The sequence below is a fragment of the Salarias fasciatus genome, chromosome 18 (genome assembly GCF_902148845.1).
Source record: "Salarias fasciatus chromosome 18, fSalaFa1.1, whole genome shotgun sequence".
NCBI classification, from domain to species: domain Eukaryota; kingdom Metazoa; phylum Chordata; class Actinopteri; order Blenniiformes; family Blenniidae; genus Salarias; species Salarias fasciatus.
Genome location: NC_043762.1, coordinates 10,872,325 through 10,895,268, shown reverse-complemented (window position 1 = coordinate 10,895,268; position 22,944 = coordinate 10,872,325). Strand labels below are relative to the sequence as shown.

General features: G+C 43.7%; 1 protein-coding gene across 4 annotated transcripts in view; it reads left to right on the top strand.

Annotated features, from left to right (window-relative positions):
- pard3ab (par-3 family cell polarity regulator alpha, b) overlaps positions 1-22,944 on the top strand; it is a 211,142-nt gene that overhangs the window by 16,064 nt on the left and 172,134 nt on the right. For all 4 annotated transcript variants that reach the window (XM_030115321.1, XM_030115320.1, XM_030115318.1 and 1 more), the window contains exon 2: positions 21,827-21,928. In XM_030115321.1, coding sequence (XP_029971181.1) covers positions 21,827-21,928 — 102 coding nt within the window. The remainder of the gene's footprint in view (positions 1-21,826; positions 21,929-22,944) is intronic.

Sequence of the window (22,944 nt, the reverse complement as noted above, 5' to 3'; positions counted from 1 at the left end):
ACTTTGCGTCAACCCAGACTTTTGGATGGATTCAACCTGGCTGCTCGCTGTATTTCAGGCCAGTTTGATAATTAAAGCTCTTATCGCGACCAATCTGAGACGACGCTAAGAGCACTGCTCAGTGCAAAGATGTTACATAAGAAGTTGATACAGCAATACACAGCATTAAGGCGTAATGATGGATGTTGCTGCGAGTTTCCTCGAGTTATTCCATATAAACCTTCTCTCTGTGTGAGTTGATTAGAATATAATTAGTTCAGCGCACACTCCTGTGACCTAATTGAATTTTATTTCATATTTAATTTATTTGAGCTTGCGGAGTGCGAATGCACAGTGAATATGATTATTCCTTTATTAACATAACGTATTGTAATTCACCCAGTCTTCTGCAGTGTTTGTGTTGCACATGCTGATTGCAATATACTGTGTAGGTGTGAAGTCCCTTTACCTTCAGAAGTACGGATATCCAGTCTGTTTGTTGGAACTTGTGATTATATGATTATGTAGGTTTTATATCTGTACTTGCAGATGTTTGTACGCAGCTGGTATTAGCTGATTCTCATGGAAAACAACTGCAGTTTTAGTCACTCACTCTTTTAATTCCCAATAACGTCGTCCGCTGCAGTCTCCTTTCCTGCTGTGTCACGATAGGAAAAACCCTCTGGGGCTGTTTCCGGACCTCAGTTTTCTTAATTACCCTCTTCATTATGCCGATGACTTCTCAATGCTCGACATCAGTGACGGACGCAGTTCTGAGTTCTGTTGATCGACAAATGGTCGGCGCTCACTGTGAACGTGGAAGATGCAATGAAGTCCATGCACAAAAAAAAAGGTGCTTCTCACCTATTTTTCCAAAAAAATCAATTTTTTCCTTTACATTCCCACTGTTCCAAGATTCAGTGTGGGTTCAGATTCAGTTCATGGAAGATTGGGACACAGAAAAAGCGCTGCAGCAAATACCGCTTATCATCACCGTTTAGCCTGGGAAAAATCCTCGCTCCAGCCAAAGATCGTGACGGTTTGTGCTTTTGCCAGCGGGTTTTTCTGTAAACGGCGCATAAATCATTGTTGTTTTGCAGCACGTCTTTGCTTTTCTGTTGGTTTTAGCCCAGGATTATTCATACATTAGAGACACTGAAAGATGTGGTTGTCGTTTTTTTTTTTTTTTTTTTTTTACAAGTCCTTTCAGATGTCTTGCTTCTGGCTACAGTGGAATTATTAATGAGTGTAAAAGTAATAGTATATTTAATCTAAATTGTATCTTTTGGTGACATACTGAGGCGAGATCGTCAAAATTATCCACTCAGCTACTCACGGCTGTGCCATCAAAGCTTTTCGGCGACAAGAAAAAAAAAAAAAATGCATTAGCGAGCTGGAAATCTCTTGGTGACTGCTGCCACTTTGGGTCCATCAGCTGCTCTGGATGCAGAAAAGTTTTTTCTCGACCGTATCCATGACCGCTGCCTCATTGGACCAGACGACTGTCCCGACCCTGCGGTTGATCCTCTTACATCACCAGCGTCAGCCTCGCCGGGGCTAAATGAGTGCAGTTAGTGCTGCATCCTGTGTGCCTCAGGTTGGATGTTTTACCACTTTGCCTGCAGGAATCTGAGGTTTTTCCTCTTCTGCATCAGAGTCGGATTAGGAATTTTTAGCTTTTAAGCTTTCGCATGGTTGTAGATGTATATTTTTTTTTGCGGATTGCACGCATGCATTCAGAAAACTTACAAACAAGTTATCATTTAAGAAGAAAAGACTGTTTTTTTTTTTACTTTTCGGTGGTTCTAGCTACCTTCATCAAAACGAATCTTAACCGCTCACGTAACGCTTCCACAAGCCAGCTGGATCTTACATACTTCTAAGATTATGCCAGATTTCCTCACATCTTTCAGAGAGCCGAGGGAAATTATCTCATCCCCTCTGTTGCTGTAACTAACACCCTCCCTCCCACCTCCCTCCCGCATCGCTCCAGCCTCCAGAGGAGGAAACGGCTGCGATCTGCATCTCCGTCTCCCAGCGCTCCAACCTCTCTTCTGCCCACATCCATTTTTATTAAGATCCAGTACCTCCCCCACCACCATCACTACCCACTTCTTCAAATGAGCGTCTCTCTCTTTTTCGCTCCCTTCTCTCTGGCTTTCAGCTTTGATCCACATGGGCCTGTGCTGCAGCTCAGCTCCTCTTCAGTTTCTTCACACTGAAGCGCTGAAATACACCTCATGAGGCTTTCAGGAGTTTTGCGCGATTCAAGAAGTGTTCAGGCTTTAAATCTAACTCGCCGTACCATCTAGTGGAAGAAAAGGGTTTTACGTAATAGACATAGGTTAGATTCTATTGATTATATGCGATTGTTGGTGAATTTTTGAAGTTGAATTGCACAAGCAGTTTGTTTGGTAGCATGTTGTTCTTTATCTTTTCGCAGTGAAAGAATATGGACAATCCTGTATCTTTGTGTGGGACAACTGTTGACTTGCCATTCCACTTATAAGCTTTTCCTCTTTCAGACTCTCCTCATTATCGTTTTTAATTAACTTACGTCTGTTTGTGCCCATGATCATTACGCAATAGCATCTGTAAGCCATCAGTGAATGTGCTGCTGCCTGTCTGGGCTTGTTTGTTCCACTTTTCTGTTCGTACAGGCCGTCTGCTGCCGTCCCCACAGATGTACACTCATGGGCACTGGTGCCACACCTTGGTTGCACCGGTTTGCACATAAGAATTACAATTTTAAGATAGGAAATTGAGTAGTTGGATGTTGGCGTGAACACACACGAAGCATCTCCAACATCTCTTTTCTATCTTGAGAAAATGACGTAATAATGGTGATAATGGTTTAACTGGCAGAGTGGATTGTCTTCTAATAGTTGGTTTGATCTCCCATCTCGCCCTGTCAAGTCGTCCTTGAACAAGTCAGGGTTGCTCCCGTTTGAACGCCTCGCCCGGCATCTGTCACCATTCCTATCAGCGTGTGAACACGACAGTGTAAAGTGCTTCCAAAGTGCTGAAGCAGGGAAAATGCTCTATGCAGGTGAAATCTATTCGCCCTTTACAAGCGTACTGAATTGATGCTACAGAATCATACACGTCAATAAATGTGGTCATGCTTTCTAGCCACAATTTACTAGTGAAAGATGCAGAACAACACAGCTCTGAGACTTGAGAAGTGGGCTGGGAGGTCAGGGGTGCAGCAGTGGAATCTGGCTACCGATTTAAATGGATGTTTTCTTTAGTGAGTTTGGGAAAACGTGCGCATAAGGCCGCATGTATCATGCAGTATGAAGACACAATGGCAGATATTTCGGATCTTTCATCAGATTTCTGGACGCAAACAAAATTAATACGTGTACATTGATCGACATGTATTGATGGAGCATCAATAAAATGTATTAATTTTGAAATTGAATTTATTTGACTTAATAAATGTCAGCTCATGCTGGTATCATGCTGAATGGAAATGTAATGTACTGTAAAAAAAGATAAGAGGATTTCCAGTTATTCATAGATTACTATGCCATTTCCCCGAGGTGAGATAAAACTCAACTCTGGATCTAAATTGATTTCGACACCTCTGGTGTCAAAAGTATTGACCCAACAGACTTGCAATCAGGTTTTCAGTCTGCGTCAGAGCAGAATGGAATTGAATTTCTCATTTCTCGTGTCAAGCAGCTCAAACCTTGTAAAGTTTCGCCTCCCCTTGGCGTCTTGGTTTGTCACTGAGCTGTTTTCCTTAAACCAGTATTTCCCCCTCAGGCGGAGGTAACTAGCAGCCATGCCCCACAGCCACGGCAGCTGTGAAAGCAGCAGCAGATGGCGAAAAGATCCCGCCTGTCGAAAAAAAACAGGATAATGGTCGAACAATACTTCTGTTTTCTGTCTTTTCTGCTTTATTTGCTGCTGTTTTTCAGTTTTTGCAGCTTGTGTTACTGCTGTAGATTTCTGTTCTGTTGAATGTGTTAGTTCTCGTTATTTGAGTCGCTCATAAGAGGGATGATTTAGGATTATTTCAATGTCAAAAAGTCCTTATGTATTCCAATTAAGGATGTGTTGAGTCTTGAGATTGTATCTGAGCTCGTCTGGCGTCCTCTTCGTCCAGCACAGCGATGCATGATGGGACTTTAAATCAGCCCCCTTATTTTTTTTTTACTTTTTCCATTTGCTGAGCTGTAACCTGATACTCCTGAGGCCGCTGGCAGTTCCTCCTCGGCCCTGTCAAACTGTCGCATGACGCCGCCGAACGTCGCCGCCGCGTTTTTACCAAATAATCCCGTGCGCCGCTGTCTGCCTGTTGACCAACTGTTCCCGCTACTTCTACCCCCGCAAATCCTCTTGTACAACATCTCCCAATCCCTTGGATAACGTTCAGCATCATAACTGGATCAGGACCCGGCGTGTGCGTAAGTGGTTTTCATTCAGAGAGCGGCGACGTTTGAGGTTTGCGCGTCACGAGATGCTTTCCTGGAGGAGGCCGGCCGATTTGAATGGGACTCGCTGAAAGTGTGTGCAGCTTTGGTCCTGTTTGATTCAGATGGATTGCGGATCTGGTGGGGATTATGGCACAGACGAGTTCACGTTTCCTTTCAAGAAAGTGTAAAAAGTGAAAGTGGTGTTAGCTTTAACCTGAATGTGAAACCCGATACAGACAAGTATGGTACTTTGAGTTCGCACTGAAATCCATACCTGGAGATAAGATGAGATTAAAAGTTAATGTGTACTCTTTAAAAAATTGATTCTTGCTCGAGTTTTCGGTCACTTTTGTTCAACGCAAATAATTTGAGCTTCCCTCTATGCTGTATGCTGTAGAGGAAGGGGTGTCTGTCGAGGCCTGCTGGGCTGAAACCACGGCTTTGTCTTTGCACCATGAATTCACATCAGCATATTTGGTCAGATAGAGCCGTCCTGCCCGAGACGCCGGCACACGAGCTCGATGTGCGGAGCGCAAGCAGATGAGTGAGGAAAATCTCCACAAACAAGAACTTGCGGTTAACCTTGAAGTCAAAAACAATATGTCTTTGATTCACCAAAGTTGTGCAAAGAAGATCGAGGCATGAATGCGAATCTATTCATTTTTCAAAATAAATCATCTTGTGTTGAAAACAGATCATATTTCGCTTCATTACTTCAACAATGTTGCGTCCCCGGTGGCGACACGGCCACAGTCAGAAGCACAAATGAACAAAATTCAATAAAAAAAAAAAAAAAAAAACGGACCCAAAACAGCAAAGTCAACAAACTGCAGTGCTTCTGAAACGCTGCTGGTGGAAACTACAGATGAAAAAAACAAAACAAATCAATAAAAACCAGGGCTCAGGAACAGCTGTTATAAATTATTGGCTCCAGAAAGGCAGAGAGAGCAAAGACATTGGCATCGTCCACTTCTCAGGGTTTGTATTTCATGCAAGTCATATTATCACAGTAATCGGTGTAATTGCTGCTTGCTTGTTAACATATTAGGTAAAACATTCGGTTTCTGACTGGTGCCACTGTTAATAAGCGATGCCGTACACGTGGGCAGAATATTAATTTTTTCTTATATTAAAAGAAGCATTCAAATGGGAAACGGCACATCCCAAAAAAAAAGGTGTAGAACCACATGATACAGCACTTTCCCTCCAATATGAAATTAATAATTCATATCCTTCCAGTTCCTCCATCTCCTGCTCATCTCCGCCGGTGTGCCACCTCCTCTTCCTCAGCAGCTCTGATGGGATGGAGAACTCCCGGGAACACATGGCGGGGGTGTCGGTTTGTTGCCATGGTTGTGGGTTTGTGTTTGTCCTCCGGAGGATCAACCTGGGATGTGTTACCGCTGAAGAGGAGCAAAGCTCCTCTTGGCCGCGCTTCTGTCGGTGCTGCTGAGAGCAAGGCCACGTTTTAGAGCTAATGAGGATTCAGAAGGCTTGAATGTTGTTCTCTGAAAGTGCTGAAACAATGAGGCTGTTGCGATTTGTCGTCGTTTTCAAAATGTCGCCATGAAAATGGCGAAACTTCTTTGCTAAAACGATGCGTTTTTCACTGGAAACGTTTAAACTGAAATTGAGAAAATTGTTTTGTGGCCACTTGCATGTCTTTCGTTCTTCTCTTCATGCGTGTTTTTCAGTTACAGGGTTTTTTTTTTTTTTTTTCCTTTGCAGTTTAGTACCTTCAAAATTCTACAAGCCTCATATTTAGCGCTGGGAATGCAACCTGAAGACCTGCAATCAACTTTGCAAAGTACTGCTGTCAATGGCATCCTTCTTTTCCCATCGGATTACTGTTATAGAGAGGTCCAGCTGTCTCTGAGCTTCTAATTTCTTACCAAGAATAACACGACTTCTTGGAAAATGTATGTTATTGTCTTCCCGCTAATCATTGCAAACATTAGGCCATATTGAGATTCACACAGTTGGAGAGCTGCGTGTACAAGCTACCGAAATGGGCCAAGAAGTGCTGCTAAATAACTGAAAAACACTTTCCTGATACGGCACATTGTGCTCAGCCTTATTAAAAATTGAACAACTCTAAATGTCCCAGTTGTCAACAGGCTGAAAATTGAGTTTTGGGTCAACTGGAGTGCACTAATTCCCGCCACGTCATGTTTAAAGAACTTAATTTACATTTTTTCATTGAAATAGCTGTTCAGATGCCCGTCAAGTCAGAAAACTATTCAACTGTGAATGAAATACTTATGACATTTATTAAAGAGACATTCCAAAGTTGCACACTGTTCTCAGTAAAGATGAAGCTGATGTTTTCCGTAGCTACAGCTGCACATTGGAGTGAAGTGGAAGGACGGTGAGTCGTCTTGTCCATGGGTAACATATCGGTTTAGTCAAGTGCTGAAATCTGTTGACTTCGGCATTTATTAGAGTCATATTAGCAAAACAAACGTAAACCGACTGGTTGTTCCAGACGGTGAAGACGGAGGCTCTTCGTCAAACTGGTTTCTTGTGGTCTGTCAGACTTCCACGGCTGACAGACAGGATATCCTCCTGTCACATTCTGCCAGCAGCCAGACGAGGTGAACCACCAGATCGCCTCCTGATAGCGGCCCGTCATTGTGTCATTGTATACCGCCTCTGGTCGCGGGGTCTTGTAAGATGATCCAGTGTTGACCAGAGATCCTCCATGTGATTGAAACAGCTTGGGGCCAGGTTTGAAAAAAAAAAAAAAATCAGTCTTGAGAAATCAGGGGCTGTTTTACATCTTTTATTGCTTGACTTGTTTCTATATTAGGAGCACCTGGATGCAGAATGGCTCGTGGATCTTACTTTCATTATGTTTTCACACCTCAATTCACTTAAGCCTGCTTTTTTTAGGCCTACCGAATAAAACTGTACTGTTTTCAGAACGTCCACGCTCATGAAGGAAGAACATGCAAACTGTACAGAAATGCCGAATTGGAAGAGTTCAGGCTTTCAAGCGACAGCAGAGAACTTTTGTTGCATTTTGGGCATCTGAGAGGATGACAGCTGTGCTTTGAGCTGTTAAAATGCAACTTTTTGAAAATACTCTGACCGCTCCACATAGATGGAGGAAAATTTAACTTTTGTTGAAAAAAAATTTCTGCACATGCGCAAGTAGATGGACGATAACGTTTGCTTCTCCCAGTCCATATTCTGTATGTCTGGGGCATATGGGGCAAGAAAAGGAATAGTTGTTAATTGTAGCATCGGTCTGAATGCTTTCTATTCGCATTACAGTTAAACTGATATGTCAGAGTCCTCGTGTCTGCCTCAGACGGCCCTCACACTGATCCGTGACTGTTGAGATTCATGCTTGGTGGTAATGTTCCTCACATCCCCACACAGCTGTCAAAACAGGGCCTACGAGCGCAAACTAATTCATGCAGCTGGAACTGTAGCACCGACTTGATTTCTCACACCGTTCACTCCGCGCAGAGGATATATAACCGACCGACAGCCCTGGTGGCAATCCGATACACGCCGTGTCTGAAGTAGGAGAACAGGTTATTGTGTTGCACCGTGTGTCCGCTTTCACATCCCTTGCATAAGTGGAAGTGCAGAAACGCAGACGCGGCTCCACGCACCTATACCTGCACATGCAGGTCGAGGCTGGAGCTGTGCAGACGCTCGGCGGAGCTGCCTGCAGGGGAGGAGGATCGGTCGAGTTGTGAAATGTTGAAACACCGTTGCGCTTTGAAGAGGGGATGTAGAGTGGACTCAAGCCAAGTCGGCCAGGTTCGGGTATGTCTTGATTGGAACTTTTGATTCTTTCAAGATTATTCCGGAATTGAATTTGACAGCAGTTGCTGTGCTACAGGAGAGACGTAAATATGGCACTGTAGACTTGGCGAATGTCTAATGAATCAAATGTTCTTTTGAAGGTTTTGGCAATGGAAACTAACTCAGAAATATTTGCAGTTGTTGATTTATTGTCATGGTAATTGAAACGTCAAGGCAATAAATAATACGTCAGTACGAACTAGTAGTTTTAAATTGAGCATAATTGTGATTGAGACAGACAGTGGAAACGGCTTGGATATATCATGTCTTTAAAATGCTCCTTTTTTGCTGAAACTAGGAGTTTGAGTCTATGAAAACCAAACACTGTAAACCTCTTTATTCTTTAAGTTTGCCATGTATGCAGATGATCTTTTTCTCTTCGTTATGGATTCCCTCCCAAGTATTGAACACATGTCTAAAAGGGAGAAATCCTCCTCTGAATCGCCTTTTGTGTGTTTTTTTTAAATTTTTTCTTATAGTCATGCCTATTAGTAACAGCAGCCTGTCTCCCCATGAGGCTTTCAATGACCTTTTATCATCATCCACGCTTGAGAAATGCCACAACGACACACGACCTCAGCATGTAGCCTTTAGTGTTTGAATCTGGAAATAAAACAAAGAAGTTCAACACTGAAAGATAAAGCCGAAGCAGGAACAACCTCTGAAACAGTGCTGGAAGTAAATAAAAATTCAACTGCATCAACTTCTCTGTGCACGTCAGATGAAGCCCGAGAATTTTATTTGTTGATCACATTCAGTAAAATAGGAACAACCCTCAGATATTGTAATATTGTTTGAGGAGCATGATTCTCCACTGCCTGTATCAATCTAACGGTTAGAAGAGCGATAAGTCTCCTTGAGACGGTAAAGATGCAGAGTGAGACATTTCATTGGGTTAGATTCTAACCCAATGAAATGTGTCATTCTACATCTTTAACATCTCAGGGAGAGTTGTCGCTCTTTTCTTGCTTCAGCTTCGCTAGAATCAGATAAATCTGCATCATTCCTGCTGCATGAGGGCTAAGCTGGAAAAGTATCTCAGCACAAAATAGGAATTTTTTTTTCTTTTATGTAAGACAGAACATCCTGTGGAGGTTCAGCACTGTGGACGAAGTGAGCACGATTTATTTCACATTTATGCAGCATTTTGAAATGACAAAAAAAAAAAAAGAAAAAAAAAAACTGAAAACAGTAGTTTTCATGTAGGGCCACGAGTGGGTGCTTTTGCTGGTGGTGTGCATGCACAGCAGCATACATTTTAAAAAAATGTTTTCAGTCGTTTCCATAAAGGGGAGCATTTTTGAAATGTTGCACCTGGGAAGTATCGTTTTCAAAAAACCAAGGTTTCGCATTTCTACTTGAAAATGTTGTATAACGGCGTCATTGATTGTTTTCCACATGACGTTCCGTAAAAGTGAAAGCTACATTTTCTAGTGAAAAGCCCCAAAGCGATGCTGTGAAAAGATAGTTGGTAAAAAATGAGCCAAAATACAATATACTGAAGTTGGAAAATCTGAACTTTCGACGTGTTGCGTTTTTTTGCGGCAAACCAATCAGAGAGCGTTTCTATGGTGACGTAGGACGGAGAGCGGGGACTGGTGGAAGCGACACTCATCCTGGCGCAGCTCCTGGAGCGAACGGTGAAACTCGCCAGACTCCGACCGTCTGTGGATGATATCGTGCACCCAGGCACGGCGTACTGTTCGCCGACGGCGTCGTTGTCTGGCTTTGTTAAGCATATACCACTCGCTCAACAGGGTCAGCCATGATGCTAAGCTAACACAGTAAAAGGCCGGAAGCCCTGCCTTTCGACCACAGACACGCCACGTCAAAACGCGCCGCTTGTCCTCGGGGGGGGCCCGGCGTTGTTCAGCGTCGGACCTCAACATTGCAGCGCGTTCAACTTCTTGCGTTTTTTGACGCAAAAACGCGTTCGGTGTGAACGCGGCTTTATGAGTATGAGATCAGGTTAATTTGGAAATTAGACACAGCCAATCAGAGCATGATGTGCTGCTAAAGTCTTGGTGTCGGGAGTCAGATTAACAGAACTCAGTGTAACTGTGCTCGACCTTCATGATCTTTTCTCTTTTCATTCACTTTCGCTCGTAGTCTTCCATATTTACTGAATTCTATGTGGAAATAAACAAAGTCTTGTGTCGTCAGAAGGTTTTTCTGAGATCTGTACATCTTGTTCTTGCAGTGCGATTGGCGGAGGGGTACTTTAATCTTCCCGCATCCATGCTGTGCCACAACGTGTCTGCTCGTCCTCACCTGGGGAATAGGGGCCAGAGATACGGCCGTGAAACAGTATCGCAGGATTTAGATCGTTTCGTCATGTTCACTTTGCGGTGCGGGGAAACAAAGTCTCCTTCACTTTCATCAGTCGTCGGTAACCATGGAAACTATCTTGTAAACAAGGTGAGCATTACGGCAGTAACTCGATAGCCCGACACGTTAACTCCATCTTGTCACGAGAAATGTTTCAAGTGAAAAGTTCTGCGTTTACCGGACAACGCCTTGAAAGCGACGCCCGTTTACTTGGAAACGGCAGAAAACACTGAAGGCGACGGCGCCGGCGTTCCAGGCCGTGAGTTGTTTTTGTAATGAACACAGAGAACAAAACGCTATCAGCATATACAATCAAACGGAACCCAGCGAAATCTTTCTTATTAACTTCCGATCCGGCTCTTTGTTCACTTTGATTGATCGTGGCCCCTGGAGGGTGTTTGATGTTCAGAGGTTTCTTCCAGGTGTTGCAGCGTCTCCGTTCAGGAGGATCTTCTAGTTTTCTTCCCCCTCTTTGAATTGATTTCAGTTCTCCTTGTTTGAGGATTAGGAGCAGTTTGGCCCGGGGGGGGGGGGCCGCTGAGCGCTGGCAGCCGGTGTAACCCAAGATGCCACAGCGACGTGTGTCTTCAATTTACTTCCCCCGTTTTCTTAGAGAACCGTCCCTTTTAAAAGGAACCCAACTTGAAAGTGATTTCCTGGAGCGTCGTGCTCTAACCCTCAGACCTTTCCACCGCAGATCGTCTGAACTCCGTGACCCTCCTTCCTGATCATTTGGAGGATTGACCTTCTTTTCTCAAACTGCGATCGCGGAGCTGGAGTTATGCCAGCAGAATAAGTAACCACAAGACTGTCGGCTGATTCTCATTTCTTTATGTGATTTTGAGAAATTCACTTCCATTATTTAGGAGGAATCTTGAAAAGTATGTCTTCATGTTTGACTTCGAATAAGATACAGGAAAAAAGACTACAACATTTATTAAATAATTTATGAGAAAAAATGACCGTCAGCAATGAGATGAAAATGGGTCAGCTAAAATGTATAATAAGACATAAAATATATTAAAAAAATACATTTAAAGCCAAAATTCTTTAAGCAGACCGGGGAATCATGGGGGCCAGATGTGGCCTTTTAGCTCTACTTTACTGGCCTTCAGGTCATCGCTGGAAAATCCTCAATCAAAGGAAAATTATTCATAATTGGCTTAATTGCATCTATAGTTGTCACATTTTTCTGTATTATTGGCCATTATTGCATTGTTGGTTGTCCAGAAACTTGGCTCGGTACCTCACAAAATTAATGTTTCACTGTGGGGGAAAAAAACCTGATCAGATAATAAAGAAAAAACACATTAATGATAAAGCAAACCAAAGTGACTGTATCCTCATGTTGTTGAATACGTGATATTGCTTGAAATGAGATTTTTTGAAATTAGGCAAAAAGGGCTGATAAATTAAGATTACACTTGTTTCTTCACTCGTTGATACAAAGAAAATCTATACATACACAGCAAAAAGTGCAGTTAAATACTGCATAGCTGTCGTATTTGCTGACACAATCTGTGGATTTCTGTGGTGCAGAAGTGTTTTACCAGCATCTATTATTCATTTGGTGCCTAAATAGATTATCTATATTCTATATATTCTGTTTTATGTGAAGTGTCCTGGATTTGACCGCATGGTTCAAAACCCAAAAGGAAATGAAAACTGACTCAATGGTTTCCTGGTTAAAAAAAATGTCAACAGAAAGCCGATTCGGTTTCCCTTCACCTGCTATCACCTTTTTCCCACCGCAGTTCAGTGAGAAAACATGTGCTCTCTGCATCTCTGTTGCTTCCTTGCCAGTTAATGAACGACCTGCAGTGAGGTGTGCGGGGAGACAATGTGTTCGACTGTTGAGCCCGAAGGTCAGCGCTCTGCTTTCGCCCCACTAAGCCGCTTATTGCTGAAAGTGAATGAAATTGATGAAGGAATGTGAGAGATACAGGTGGCGGATGTGACCCGGCGGCGAGGCTCGGTAAGAAGCATTTCACAGTTCATTTACTGCAAAGAGCATCTCCCATAAAGCCACATCTCCCCGTTCCTCATAGTGATCAGGGCTACATCATCTTTTTTCATTTTGAATTTAAGAAAAGCAGAGCTGGAAAATCTCATGCAACCTTTTTTTTTCTTTTTAATAGTTTCTGGACTTCCTGTCAAAATAGTGTCATGTTTGCACTGTTTCTCATCAACATGTGGAAAACCCTCAGGAGTCATCTGGATTTTACATAATCCTTATTTCAAATAACGCATAACGTCAGAATTTAAAGAGAAATAAGGGAAAACACATCAGGAATAAAACGTTTGAAGCTTTAAACTCTAAACTAATTTCTGCCAAAGGTGGAACTATTTTAGCTTATTTCAGTTTGAGGCACACAGAGCAACGTTCAAAGAATAAAGAATGCAGACGAGTCTGTTTTAAAGCAGGGATGTTCAGGTATGTGGTTACTGATCCAGTGGTTGGACGTTGGTGTGGTGGCATTTTCCCATTAAGTCAACTGAAAATAGAGTCCGAATTCTAATTTTCTTACACTATTTGCTTGCTGTGTCTTCATTTCACAATATCTTAATAAATATTTATTTTCATTCAAATGCAATCGTGCATTTTCCAAATCTTGATTTCCTTTTCAAACATCACGGAGGGATTGATGATGGGAACAGTGTTGTTCTCCGTGCTGAAGACCATTGTGTGCGTTTGCATTCGTTTGGACCGTATCGTGGGTTACATAACTGTTAGGATGCAAAGCAGTGCGGGCCTCCCTAATCAATCTGCACCTGATTTGCATTATTATGTAATCATAACATTGACACAAAAGGAACACACGCACGGAGAATCGCACTGTTCATGTTGTGTGTCGGTGGCTGGACACGTGCGAGAAGGAGAGGAGTCCGTGCTGCTACATGATTGTAAACTACCTTGATGGAAACAAAATCAGCGGAAATATGTGTCTGATGACTCAGTTTTTTTGGAAGCCGAGCTGACTTCCCGACTTCCTGTCCCTGCGGACGAACCCCCGTCCATCTCGCCGTCCAGTCTTCCTTCCTCTCGGGCAGCTTTGGGTTTCACCACGCAGGAGGTACGAGTTAAAGGAACGCGGCTCCTGTGCGACCGTTCATTATTCATCATGTTAATGAGGCTGCGGGCCTGAATCTTCCTGCCCCCGTCGCCGCCGCCGTCGCCGCCGCTGAAGCTCCTCTTGTTCTTATGCATTTTGCACAGGTTGCTTTTTGTTTGATTCAGCTGTTAAGTAATTCATGTGACATGAAGCTCACAGCGCTGAACGCAGACTCCGCTTCTCTCACGATGTAATTAAGAAGCTCTCGTTTAAATAAAGATTCTTGACGAGTTTCACTATATTTGAAAGATGGACACATGTAGGGACGACACTTGGACCTTTCGCCGCTGACCTCCATGCATTCGTCTTCTGCGTATTTCCCTCATCTCAGGCCCATTTTTGAACTGGAAACATGCAAAATGTTTCGAGTATATTTGGGTAAAAGGGTGCATCGATCAGTGTTGCCAGGTGTAGGATAATTATCGTACTTCTACGATTGGAATGGTGTCACTTCGGTCCCAGAATGACTCTAAACATTACTTCCTTCAGTCCCCGAGCAGAAAGCAGCTCCTTGAGGCCCGACACATCTGTTTTTCTACAGAAATCTGTCTTCGCTTTCATGCCTCACGTAGCACTTGAATGGCGTTTTCCAATGTTCCAGTGTCAGCCTCTGTGCTCGCTGGCTTCATCGTTCCTTGAGTGAAAGGGTCTTTTGTTACTCCAATCAACCTCGCTTCGACCCCGCGGCGCAGGTCACATGTCGTGTGCAGCCTCAACGACCCCGTGTACGCGTCCAAACATCAAACACGACTTACAGGGGGATTTGTCAGGCCTGATGCAGAGAGAATTAGGATGTTTGAGTTTGATGATGGGGCTCTGTACAGAGAGAGGCGAGTTCTCGGAGAAAGAAGTTCTGAAGATCTGAGTGATTGAAACTGACTTAATGGAGCCCCGAGGGAGTAAAACAGAAAGAAAATTAAAAGGGTTCGAGGTAAAGGCTCATCTCGTCACGTCTTTAGATTGACATCATCTGCTGCCACAATACTTATTCGCTCTCAGCCTCAAGACACCTGAGGTCAGGAACTTCCCTCCATTCTGTCTGCCTTTCCTGACAGCAGTAAGCCAGCATACAGCCTTCAGTTGAATCACAACTGAATATGAACATCATTTTTGCATTTTTATTTCAGGAAAGCGTTGAGTGTATACGTTTCAACGCTCTGAAAACGATGTCCATTCACATGGAAATAGCAGAAACACTCTTAGTCTGGCCATTTTCAAAGTGCTAAACATGAGTGGAGATTTTCCAGTGTAACTGAAGTGTGACTCCTGTAGCCATCATTTACCCCCCCCCGGTATTGTCAGTGGTGCGTTCAGGAGCATTCTCCTCTGCGTGGGTGTGAATGCCGCAAAATTATCCAGTTAGCGCCATTGTTATCTCGGCAATGGAGGGCGCATTGGTGGGCGCATTGGTGGGCTTGTTGTCGGCTGATTTCAGCTGTCTTCACTCGCGGCCTTCAAAGGACGCAGCCGCTCGGCGGAGACGCAGCCGTGGTGTCATGTGACCAGCGGCCTGAATCGTTGCCAGTGGTTCTGTCTGCCTGCATAGGTTTGCTCTCCGTACTGTTTTCTTTCCGCAGTCCATAAACAAGCATTTCAGGCTAATTGATGACTCTAATAAAGCGGCGACCTGTTCAGGGCGTAGCCTTCCTTCACTCATATTCAGCTGGACGTATATTTTAGGAACGAGTCGTGTAAAAATGACAGACGAGAAGAAGCTGGTTAAGTTCTTCACTTCAGAACTCCAGGATCCACTTCTCTTTTCTTTGGCAGTGTGTTAGTTGACCTGTCATCCAGATTTAAGCTGCTGACCCCCCCCCCCCTTCTGATTCCGACTGAATATTTATAAGTGAGCGCCACAGCGGGACGAGGCAGTTGTTAATTATACTGACAGTATACGGCGAGCGGTGGGTCTGGCAGACCTCGCGGGCCCTTGAATTCCTCTTGCCACATACACGGGAGGAATTTTTGGCACTTGAACCGGGCGGGAGTCGCGGCTCTGTGCAGTCAGCAAGATGATGAAGAGGCTGACATGTGATGCTTAACATGTAAATGTGCAGCGAATTCATCCTGGCAACTGCCACTTCGTGGCGGAACGGCCTGATCAGTGGCGATCGCTGTGCAAACAAGCAGAATAAACAAACAAGGCAATGTGGGGGTTTTCTCCCAGAACTCGTGAAACAAATGATTAAGTTTTGGAATTCACGCCTGAAATGGATTGGGAAATCTGTCCTTGTGCATTTTTTTTCCCCCCACTGTTAGATTCAGATAGTCGGATAGCAGATCCAGGAAGGGATGCACACAAATGTTGGTCTAGGATATTCCGTGTAACCCAGGTTTGTTTCTTTGTGGCTTCTTGCTTCTTGAACGGCAGTGAAGTAAAGAGTCGCAGACTAACGGTGCATGGGAATCGGCCATATTGCATCCGGATACAGATGCTGTGTGATTTCAATGAAACTACAAGGAGCAGCAGGGTCTTCATAAAATCTCATCAAGCTCTTCTTCCTGCGTGATGTTATTTGATGGTATTGATCTCTAGAGCGATTACAGACAATGACGCTTTTAGTTCTGCAAGAATAACCGTGGGAGTAGATTTCCCAGAGCCAGTTATTGCTGCTCTTGTTATACTTTAAATTAAATTGGGATCAAAGAAGGACGGAAAAGGAAATGATGGGAAAATTCAACATCAAAGGTTGAAGTTTAAACTCAGTGTCTTGATTGATTTGACTGAGAGAGAGAGACTATGACTTCTATGAGACATGGTGTCAGCAAATTATTTTTTTCTTGAGTTTCAGACAGTCCAGACGTACAGATTTATTTACACATAACTGTAGCAGCAGAAAGCAGTTCCTCGGTCACCTGAACGATCCGTCTCTGTATTGACTTCTGCCCGGCGCTATTACACATCAGCTGGCACTCCAATGGCTTTTTCCAATTTCAGCCCTCTTCTCAGTGGCGTCATTGTACTGGAATGAAAGGGTCTTTTGTTCCTCCAATCAGCCTTACGTTGACCCAGTGCGGGTCCCGTGCAGCACGACCCGGGCTGTACACAGAGTAAAGAAAAAGGCGTATTCCAGCGATGTTGGGGGATCATTATGCAGGTATAAACATGTTTTTGAAAAGTTTTTTTTCTTTTTTGACATTGAAAAGGTTTCTTGGAAAACTTAATTTGTCCGACGAGCGGGGGTTATTTTTTTTCCTGAGAAACAGCAGCTTCACATTTTTCCCCACCACTCCTGAGCAACCAGATATTTCAGCAGTCCTCCAGAACATTGGTTTTCAGTTCCCACTCACAAGTGTCAATGGACGGAATCCGTCGCTTAGCTCTTCGAATAGGAAAGAAAAGAAAATATTTTTGAGAGATTTCAGCAGTGGGAATGCCGTTGCATAGTGTTGACACTTCCACAGTGCAAAGTAAACCCCAAACAGTTCGTGCACGTCCATGTGCACGTAGCAGAGGAGGTCTGTGGACCGAGTGTTCGCTCCGAGTCACTGAAACCTTCAGCAGGCCGCTGGTGAGTGTGTGGATGTGTCTTTCAATATATGTCCACATCTGTACTGCATGGGCGTTTAAATTGATTCATGAACATACAATCTCAGACGCTGATGATTCCTTGGACTCTTATGAAATTAATCCCATGCGTTTTTTTTCATAATTCTCCCGAAAATATCCACTTTCCATTTAATTGCTTCCTTTCAGGAGATTATCTCGCACAGGGACGGGCAGCTTTGATCATTGTCAAAGCCTCAAACATTTTATCCAGAGGTTCGAGTTATGGCTGGGCACGTCCAACCCAGAGGACAAAGCAGAATAAAGCAGCTAATTTAATGAAAGAGATTTCAGTCGACATGCATGTACTTGATACATTTTACCCTGAAATAGACCAGATAAACTTGAATAATATAATTTGACACCTGGTTCAAATGTGATTAGGAAAGATTTGTGTTTCCTTGATTTTATAGCACCACTTGTTTTTCTGCTTTTCACAAAACTGCACAAAAGTCATTTTATGTCTTTTTTTTTTCCCTTCACCACATGATAAAAGTCGTATCGTCTCATATATAACAGTATTTTTTTTCCCCACAACTCCCTCTCCAGCTGGCCTAAATTTAAAATAAATCTCTCCTTGTTCTGAATCTTAAATCTACAATCACTTAGTTATTCTGTCAGATCCTCTGCGTTGCACTGGAGTGTCCCTAGCTTTCAGGAATCAAAACAAAACAAGACAAGGGACGGCTAGAGCAGAATGCTTTTTTTTTTTTTTTGGTGATCCGAATCACTCTGGAGAATATATTACTGTCTGTCATTTTGCAGAAAGAAAGTCACACAAATAAAAACAGTAAGTATGAAGGAGACAGAAATGTTTGAGAAATAGAATGAGCAGTGATGAGGGATGAAAAATGCATTTTTAGTGGTTCCAAGCACCGTGACCGTTGTTGTGTAAATTTTCACCCAAAAAGCAACGAAAGTTTTGCCTCTATCAACCGGAGGCTCGGCCGCAGAGCGTCAGACTGGCACACGTTGAATCCCAGCCGCTGGCCTCTTGGTGGATCCTTCTTTTTATGGTGCCGTCGCGGAGCGGCGAGCGGCCCGAGTGCTTCTTGTTTGCCTGAAATGAAGTGCAGGGCTTTCCCCGCAGGCGTCCTGTTGGTCTTGGCCTCTTTCCAGGTTTGCTGTCGGGTTGATGAAGGCGGCTGCAGGCACGGCCCTCTCCCATCTGACTCCTTCATCTTTATGCAGCTCTCGACATGAGGGGTACTGTCATGGGAATCTCGGCGAGGCCTTCTGCGTGTGGGAGCTGGAACGTCTACACAAAGTTCAAGATGATCTGTGGTGATTTGATTCTTCAGACGCAGTTGTTTTGAGCGGTGCTACCCACATCAGAGGCCCCTGTCGTGTGTGTGTGTGTGTCGCAGTGTTGTCCCGTCTTTGTTGTGTCGTAACCTTGTTTACGATGGAACTATGTGACCCCGTGTGAAGTTTGGCGCGCTGACATTTGCTCACAGCTATTTTTAACCAGGTGAACTCGGGCCTGCGGGATGACACACTAACACACTCGCGGCGCTCGACGCACTCTCCGACGCGCCTTGCGCAGTTCCGAACAGGCATTCCCCGCAGGCAGCCGACACACTCAGATCCCACCCAGATCGAAGACGGGGGGGCCTCAAGACTCGCTCTCTCAATCATTTCTCCTTTCTGCCACCTGCACCGACACCACCTTCTTAAAAGACGAGCAGTAACCTACTTGCTGATGCCGAGTATCAATTCAAGTACTCAATAAACACCATTCGCCTTAATTCATACGCTATATGCAAATGATACGTGATGACTGTTCCCCCGCTGTAATTTTTAAGTGCTCTTTTAACCCATACAGATCAGATCCGTTGCAATTACACTGATTAACACGTCGACTCGTTCAATTAAAATGTATTAGAATTGAAATGCCTTTGGGTTCATGTTATGTCGTTCTCTTGAAGAAAAGCAGTATGTTTGTGGCGAAGCAAACAAAATTCAGTTCCAGTTGATGTGCAGCGTGCTTGCTAATTGCTTCGAGTGCTCATCAAACAGTTTCTCGTCGTCATCTTGCCGTAAAGCAGCGTGTTTAGGTTTTATTTGTTTAGCTTTGAGAGCTGCCGCAATAAAAGCACTGAAATGTGTCCTTGACTCCTCTGGATTATAGGTGCTGGTGGTGGCTTCCTTTCTCACAAAAATCTGAGGGGGAGAAAAAGCATTAGGACATTAAATAAAGGAAAGAAAAACCTCTTGAACACACAGAGACCTTCAGCCAGATGTTTGCGTTGCCTTGTGGACAGATATGGATCTGCGGAGTGCAAACCGTTTCCTGCTTCTCTCTGTCCGATAAGAGCTTTACAGCCGAGATTTGATTTTCAGAAACTGTTTCAGCTCCATTTGAGTCACACGTTAAACACAATTATAGTTAAACTGGGTGCTTTAACTTGGTTGCATTTACTCGTCTTTTTTTTTTTCCCAGAAGCTCGTGATCCTGTGGAGGTGACTTTAAAATGGGGCATTGTTTTGTTGTGGCTGTATTTACACTGACGTTGCATTGACCTGCTCAACTTCCTGCCTCACCACAATACCATATCTCTGATCCACGTCTTCTTTTCTAACTCAAATGCAACAATATGTGAGCATTTTTAGATGTAAATCCCATCATGCATTGGTAATCCTTCATGTATACAATATAGAACGCACACCTGATATTCCATACATAATAATGCAGATCAATCAGCATTTGTGTGTGTGTGTGTGTGTGTGCGCGCACACAATATCAAGTCTGGACTCCTTTTCATCCAGGCAGACCTTCAGTCAATCCGTGTGTTTGTGTTTGTGCATTTCCGATTCTCACACTGAGCTCCATCAGCTGGAATCCACAGGGTCTCTGTGTGGAGGGTCACACAAAGTGACACGGCTGTCACACACCCGGACGGCTGTCACCACAGTCTGACAGGTTGTGTGTGTGTGTGTGTGTGAGAGAGAGACAGGGAACAACACACACTACATACCAATATCTTACACTTTTGCCATTCATGATATCGATATCGGCTCGTCCCTCATTTTCTTTTCTTTTAATTTCTTTAGATTTATGATGTATTTACAGGCACAACTCCAAGACAGTATTACCTTGGAATTTCTGTCATCGGTTAATGATTATCAAACACATGATTTATTGCAGTACAGTACAGTCTTTTCAATTACTTTATTGCAAGCTTTGATAACGTGATGTTGATGTGCCTGAACCTGCATGTGAGATTTCCTGCCAGCTGAGCAGCTTTGGATCAATAGTTAATGGTGATATTTTTAACAACTGCAAGAGGATGCATGATATGTATTGGAAAAATGTTTGCCATGGTGATATCGGCATGCAGAATATTTGTTGAGAATAATGTAGTGACCACGTTGGGCCAGTAGTAGGTGCTGTTGTCTGTTTCTGTAAGGGTATCGTCGCAATACAACAGGTACCTGGACACAGGGGAAGTCCAGATGGCGTCATTTTTTCGTGGTTTGCTTTATTTCCCTCCGGTTGTCGGTCTTCCAGCTGAACTTTGTGTGAATGTCGTCACGCCCCCGTTAACGGGCGCCGCTCCCCGCTGCCGCGGACTGGAACTGTAGAAGTGGGTAATGAGGCTGCGGCCCCTCGGGGCCGATCTGTGTGCGGGATGAAACTAAATAAGTCACGTCAAGACTCGTAAGTGTTATCGCACGCTGCTGCTGATGATGATGATGGTGATGGTGGTGGCGTGACACTTATGCACTTTGATTTGGAATGTGTGCAGCTTAGGTTTTATCTCTACCTCCACTGAGATGAAGAGCTTGTGGTTTCTTGTGGTTTTACTGTGTGTCAATCAAAGCCAGCCGCCTGTCAGCCGCCCTTCATCTCATTTTATCAAATAGTCTGATTTAATAAGTTCCTGTTTCTGACGTTTCCAAGTGAAGATTCAAAACTTTCATCGCATTTTGGGGTTATGTTTGAATGACAAAAACAAACAGCACCCACTAATTTCCCCACATGAAAACTTCAGTCTTTTTCAAAGCGTCGCCATGTAAATGCAGAAGTTTTGTGAAACGAAACCGCAAAAAAATGATGCGTTTCCATTTGAAACATTGCGTGAACGGGGCTTAAAACATGCATTTCACTCAAGACTGCCCGATCAAAGAGCTAAGCCCAACTTTATCCTCCTTTTAGCTTCACATCTGCAACTTTTCTGTCCCTATTTGTACTTCTGATAATCCGCGGTGACCTTTGGATGTGATTTCCCTGTCAAAACACATGACGAGGCGGCGTAGTGGATGGAGCAGAGGCAAGGATTTCCCCTGCCGGCCAGATAATTATGTTCTGACTGAAGGAAAACCGTGGAGAAATGAAAGTAGTGTTTGAAGTGTGTTTGTATTGGATCTGATGCTTTATTTATAGTTTTTTTTCCCCCCTCTCCTGTGCTACTTTTCAAAGTGTCTTGCAATCGGCTGTCATCCTGACAGCTCCTCGTGCTGCGAGGTTTTCCTCCTCAAAGGTTTTACGCTGCATGTTTTTCTCTGATTCCTTTTTGTTGTGTGGTGGAAAGTTATTGATGCCTCCGTGCTCCGTTTCCTTTGATCACTGTGCTTCAGTTTGGTCTTACATGGCTTCCGTCTTCCTCTTCCAGGACGCCACTTACTGGCTGCAGGTCCACCGGCTGGAGCACGGCGACGGAGGGATCCTCGACCTGGACGACGTGCTCTGCGACGTGGCCGACGACAAAGACAGGGTGAGTTCGCAGGCTGGGTTCACAGAAACGTATGTGTGTGTGTGTGTGTGTGTGTTTGGTCTGAAACACGAGAGCGTGCTCGACTTGATCGCCGGACCCCACAATGCCGGACTGTATCGGGCCGTAATTAATTCAGGTTACGGTTCGGTTGAGGTTGTGGACCTGGAGTAATATTTGAAACAGTAGAAATCACACACACACTCAAGCCTCTTGTCTATGAATCTACATATTATTAATATATACACATATTTACTCATAACACCGATATCTACGTAGCTTATGTCTGAAAAGAGGTTGGAAAAAGTAGAACTTTTTTTTTGTTTTACTGTAATCCCACAAAAAATACTTGGATATTGAAATTGTTCTGTGTTACCTCGATGATATTTATGACTGTATTTAAGTTGTACATGATAACTGACACGAGGGAGATCACATTTTTAGATTTACCCTTTTTAAACTGTGAATCGAGCATGATATTAACCACCTTCACCTCACTCTGTTTCTTAATAATGAGCTCAGTTCATCATGACCAAGTTGACTTGACTTTATGGAGATTTTGTTGTAGAATTATGAGAAAGTTTGCCATGTGAGTGTTTCTGCCTTTTTTTTTTTTTTTTTTTTTACAAGAGAACTTCAACTTTCCAAATCTGGCAGCTTCTTGATATCACAGTGGTTTTTTTCACGAGGTTCAGTTATGACCTTAAAATGTTTTGGGGTTTGGGGTTCGGATCCTGGTTGCAGCTTGAAAAGCACAAAACCTTCAGTTCAGGTTGCGGTGACCTGCTGTCCTTGTGAAAACGACCAAACCGGATGAAATGTTTCTGACGGTTCTGAGGAGCTCGTCTTACCAGTGACTGACATGCTGGGAATCTGCTCTGTCATGGCGGAAGTCCTGGAGGCGACGCTGGTGATGAGTATCTGTAGCAAAGCTGGATTTCCTTTTCTTTCTGGTGGTTTTTGACTCTTTGTTTGGATTTTCTAAGCGCTCTACGTGTTACTCTCACAAAATATTACCT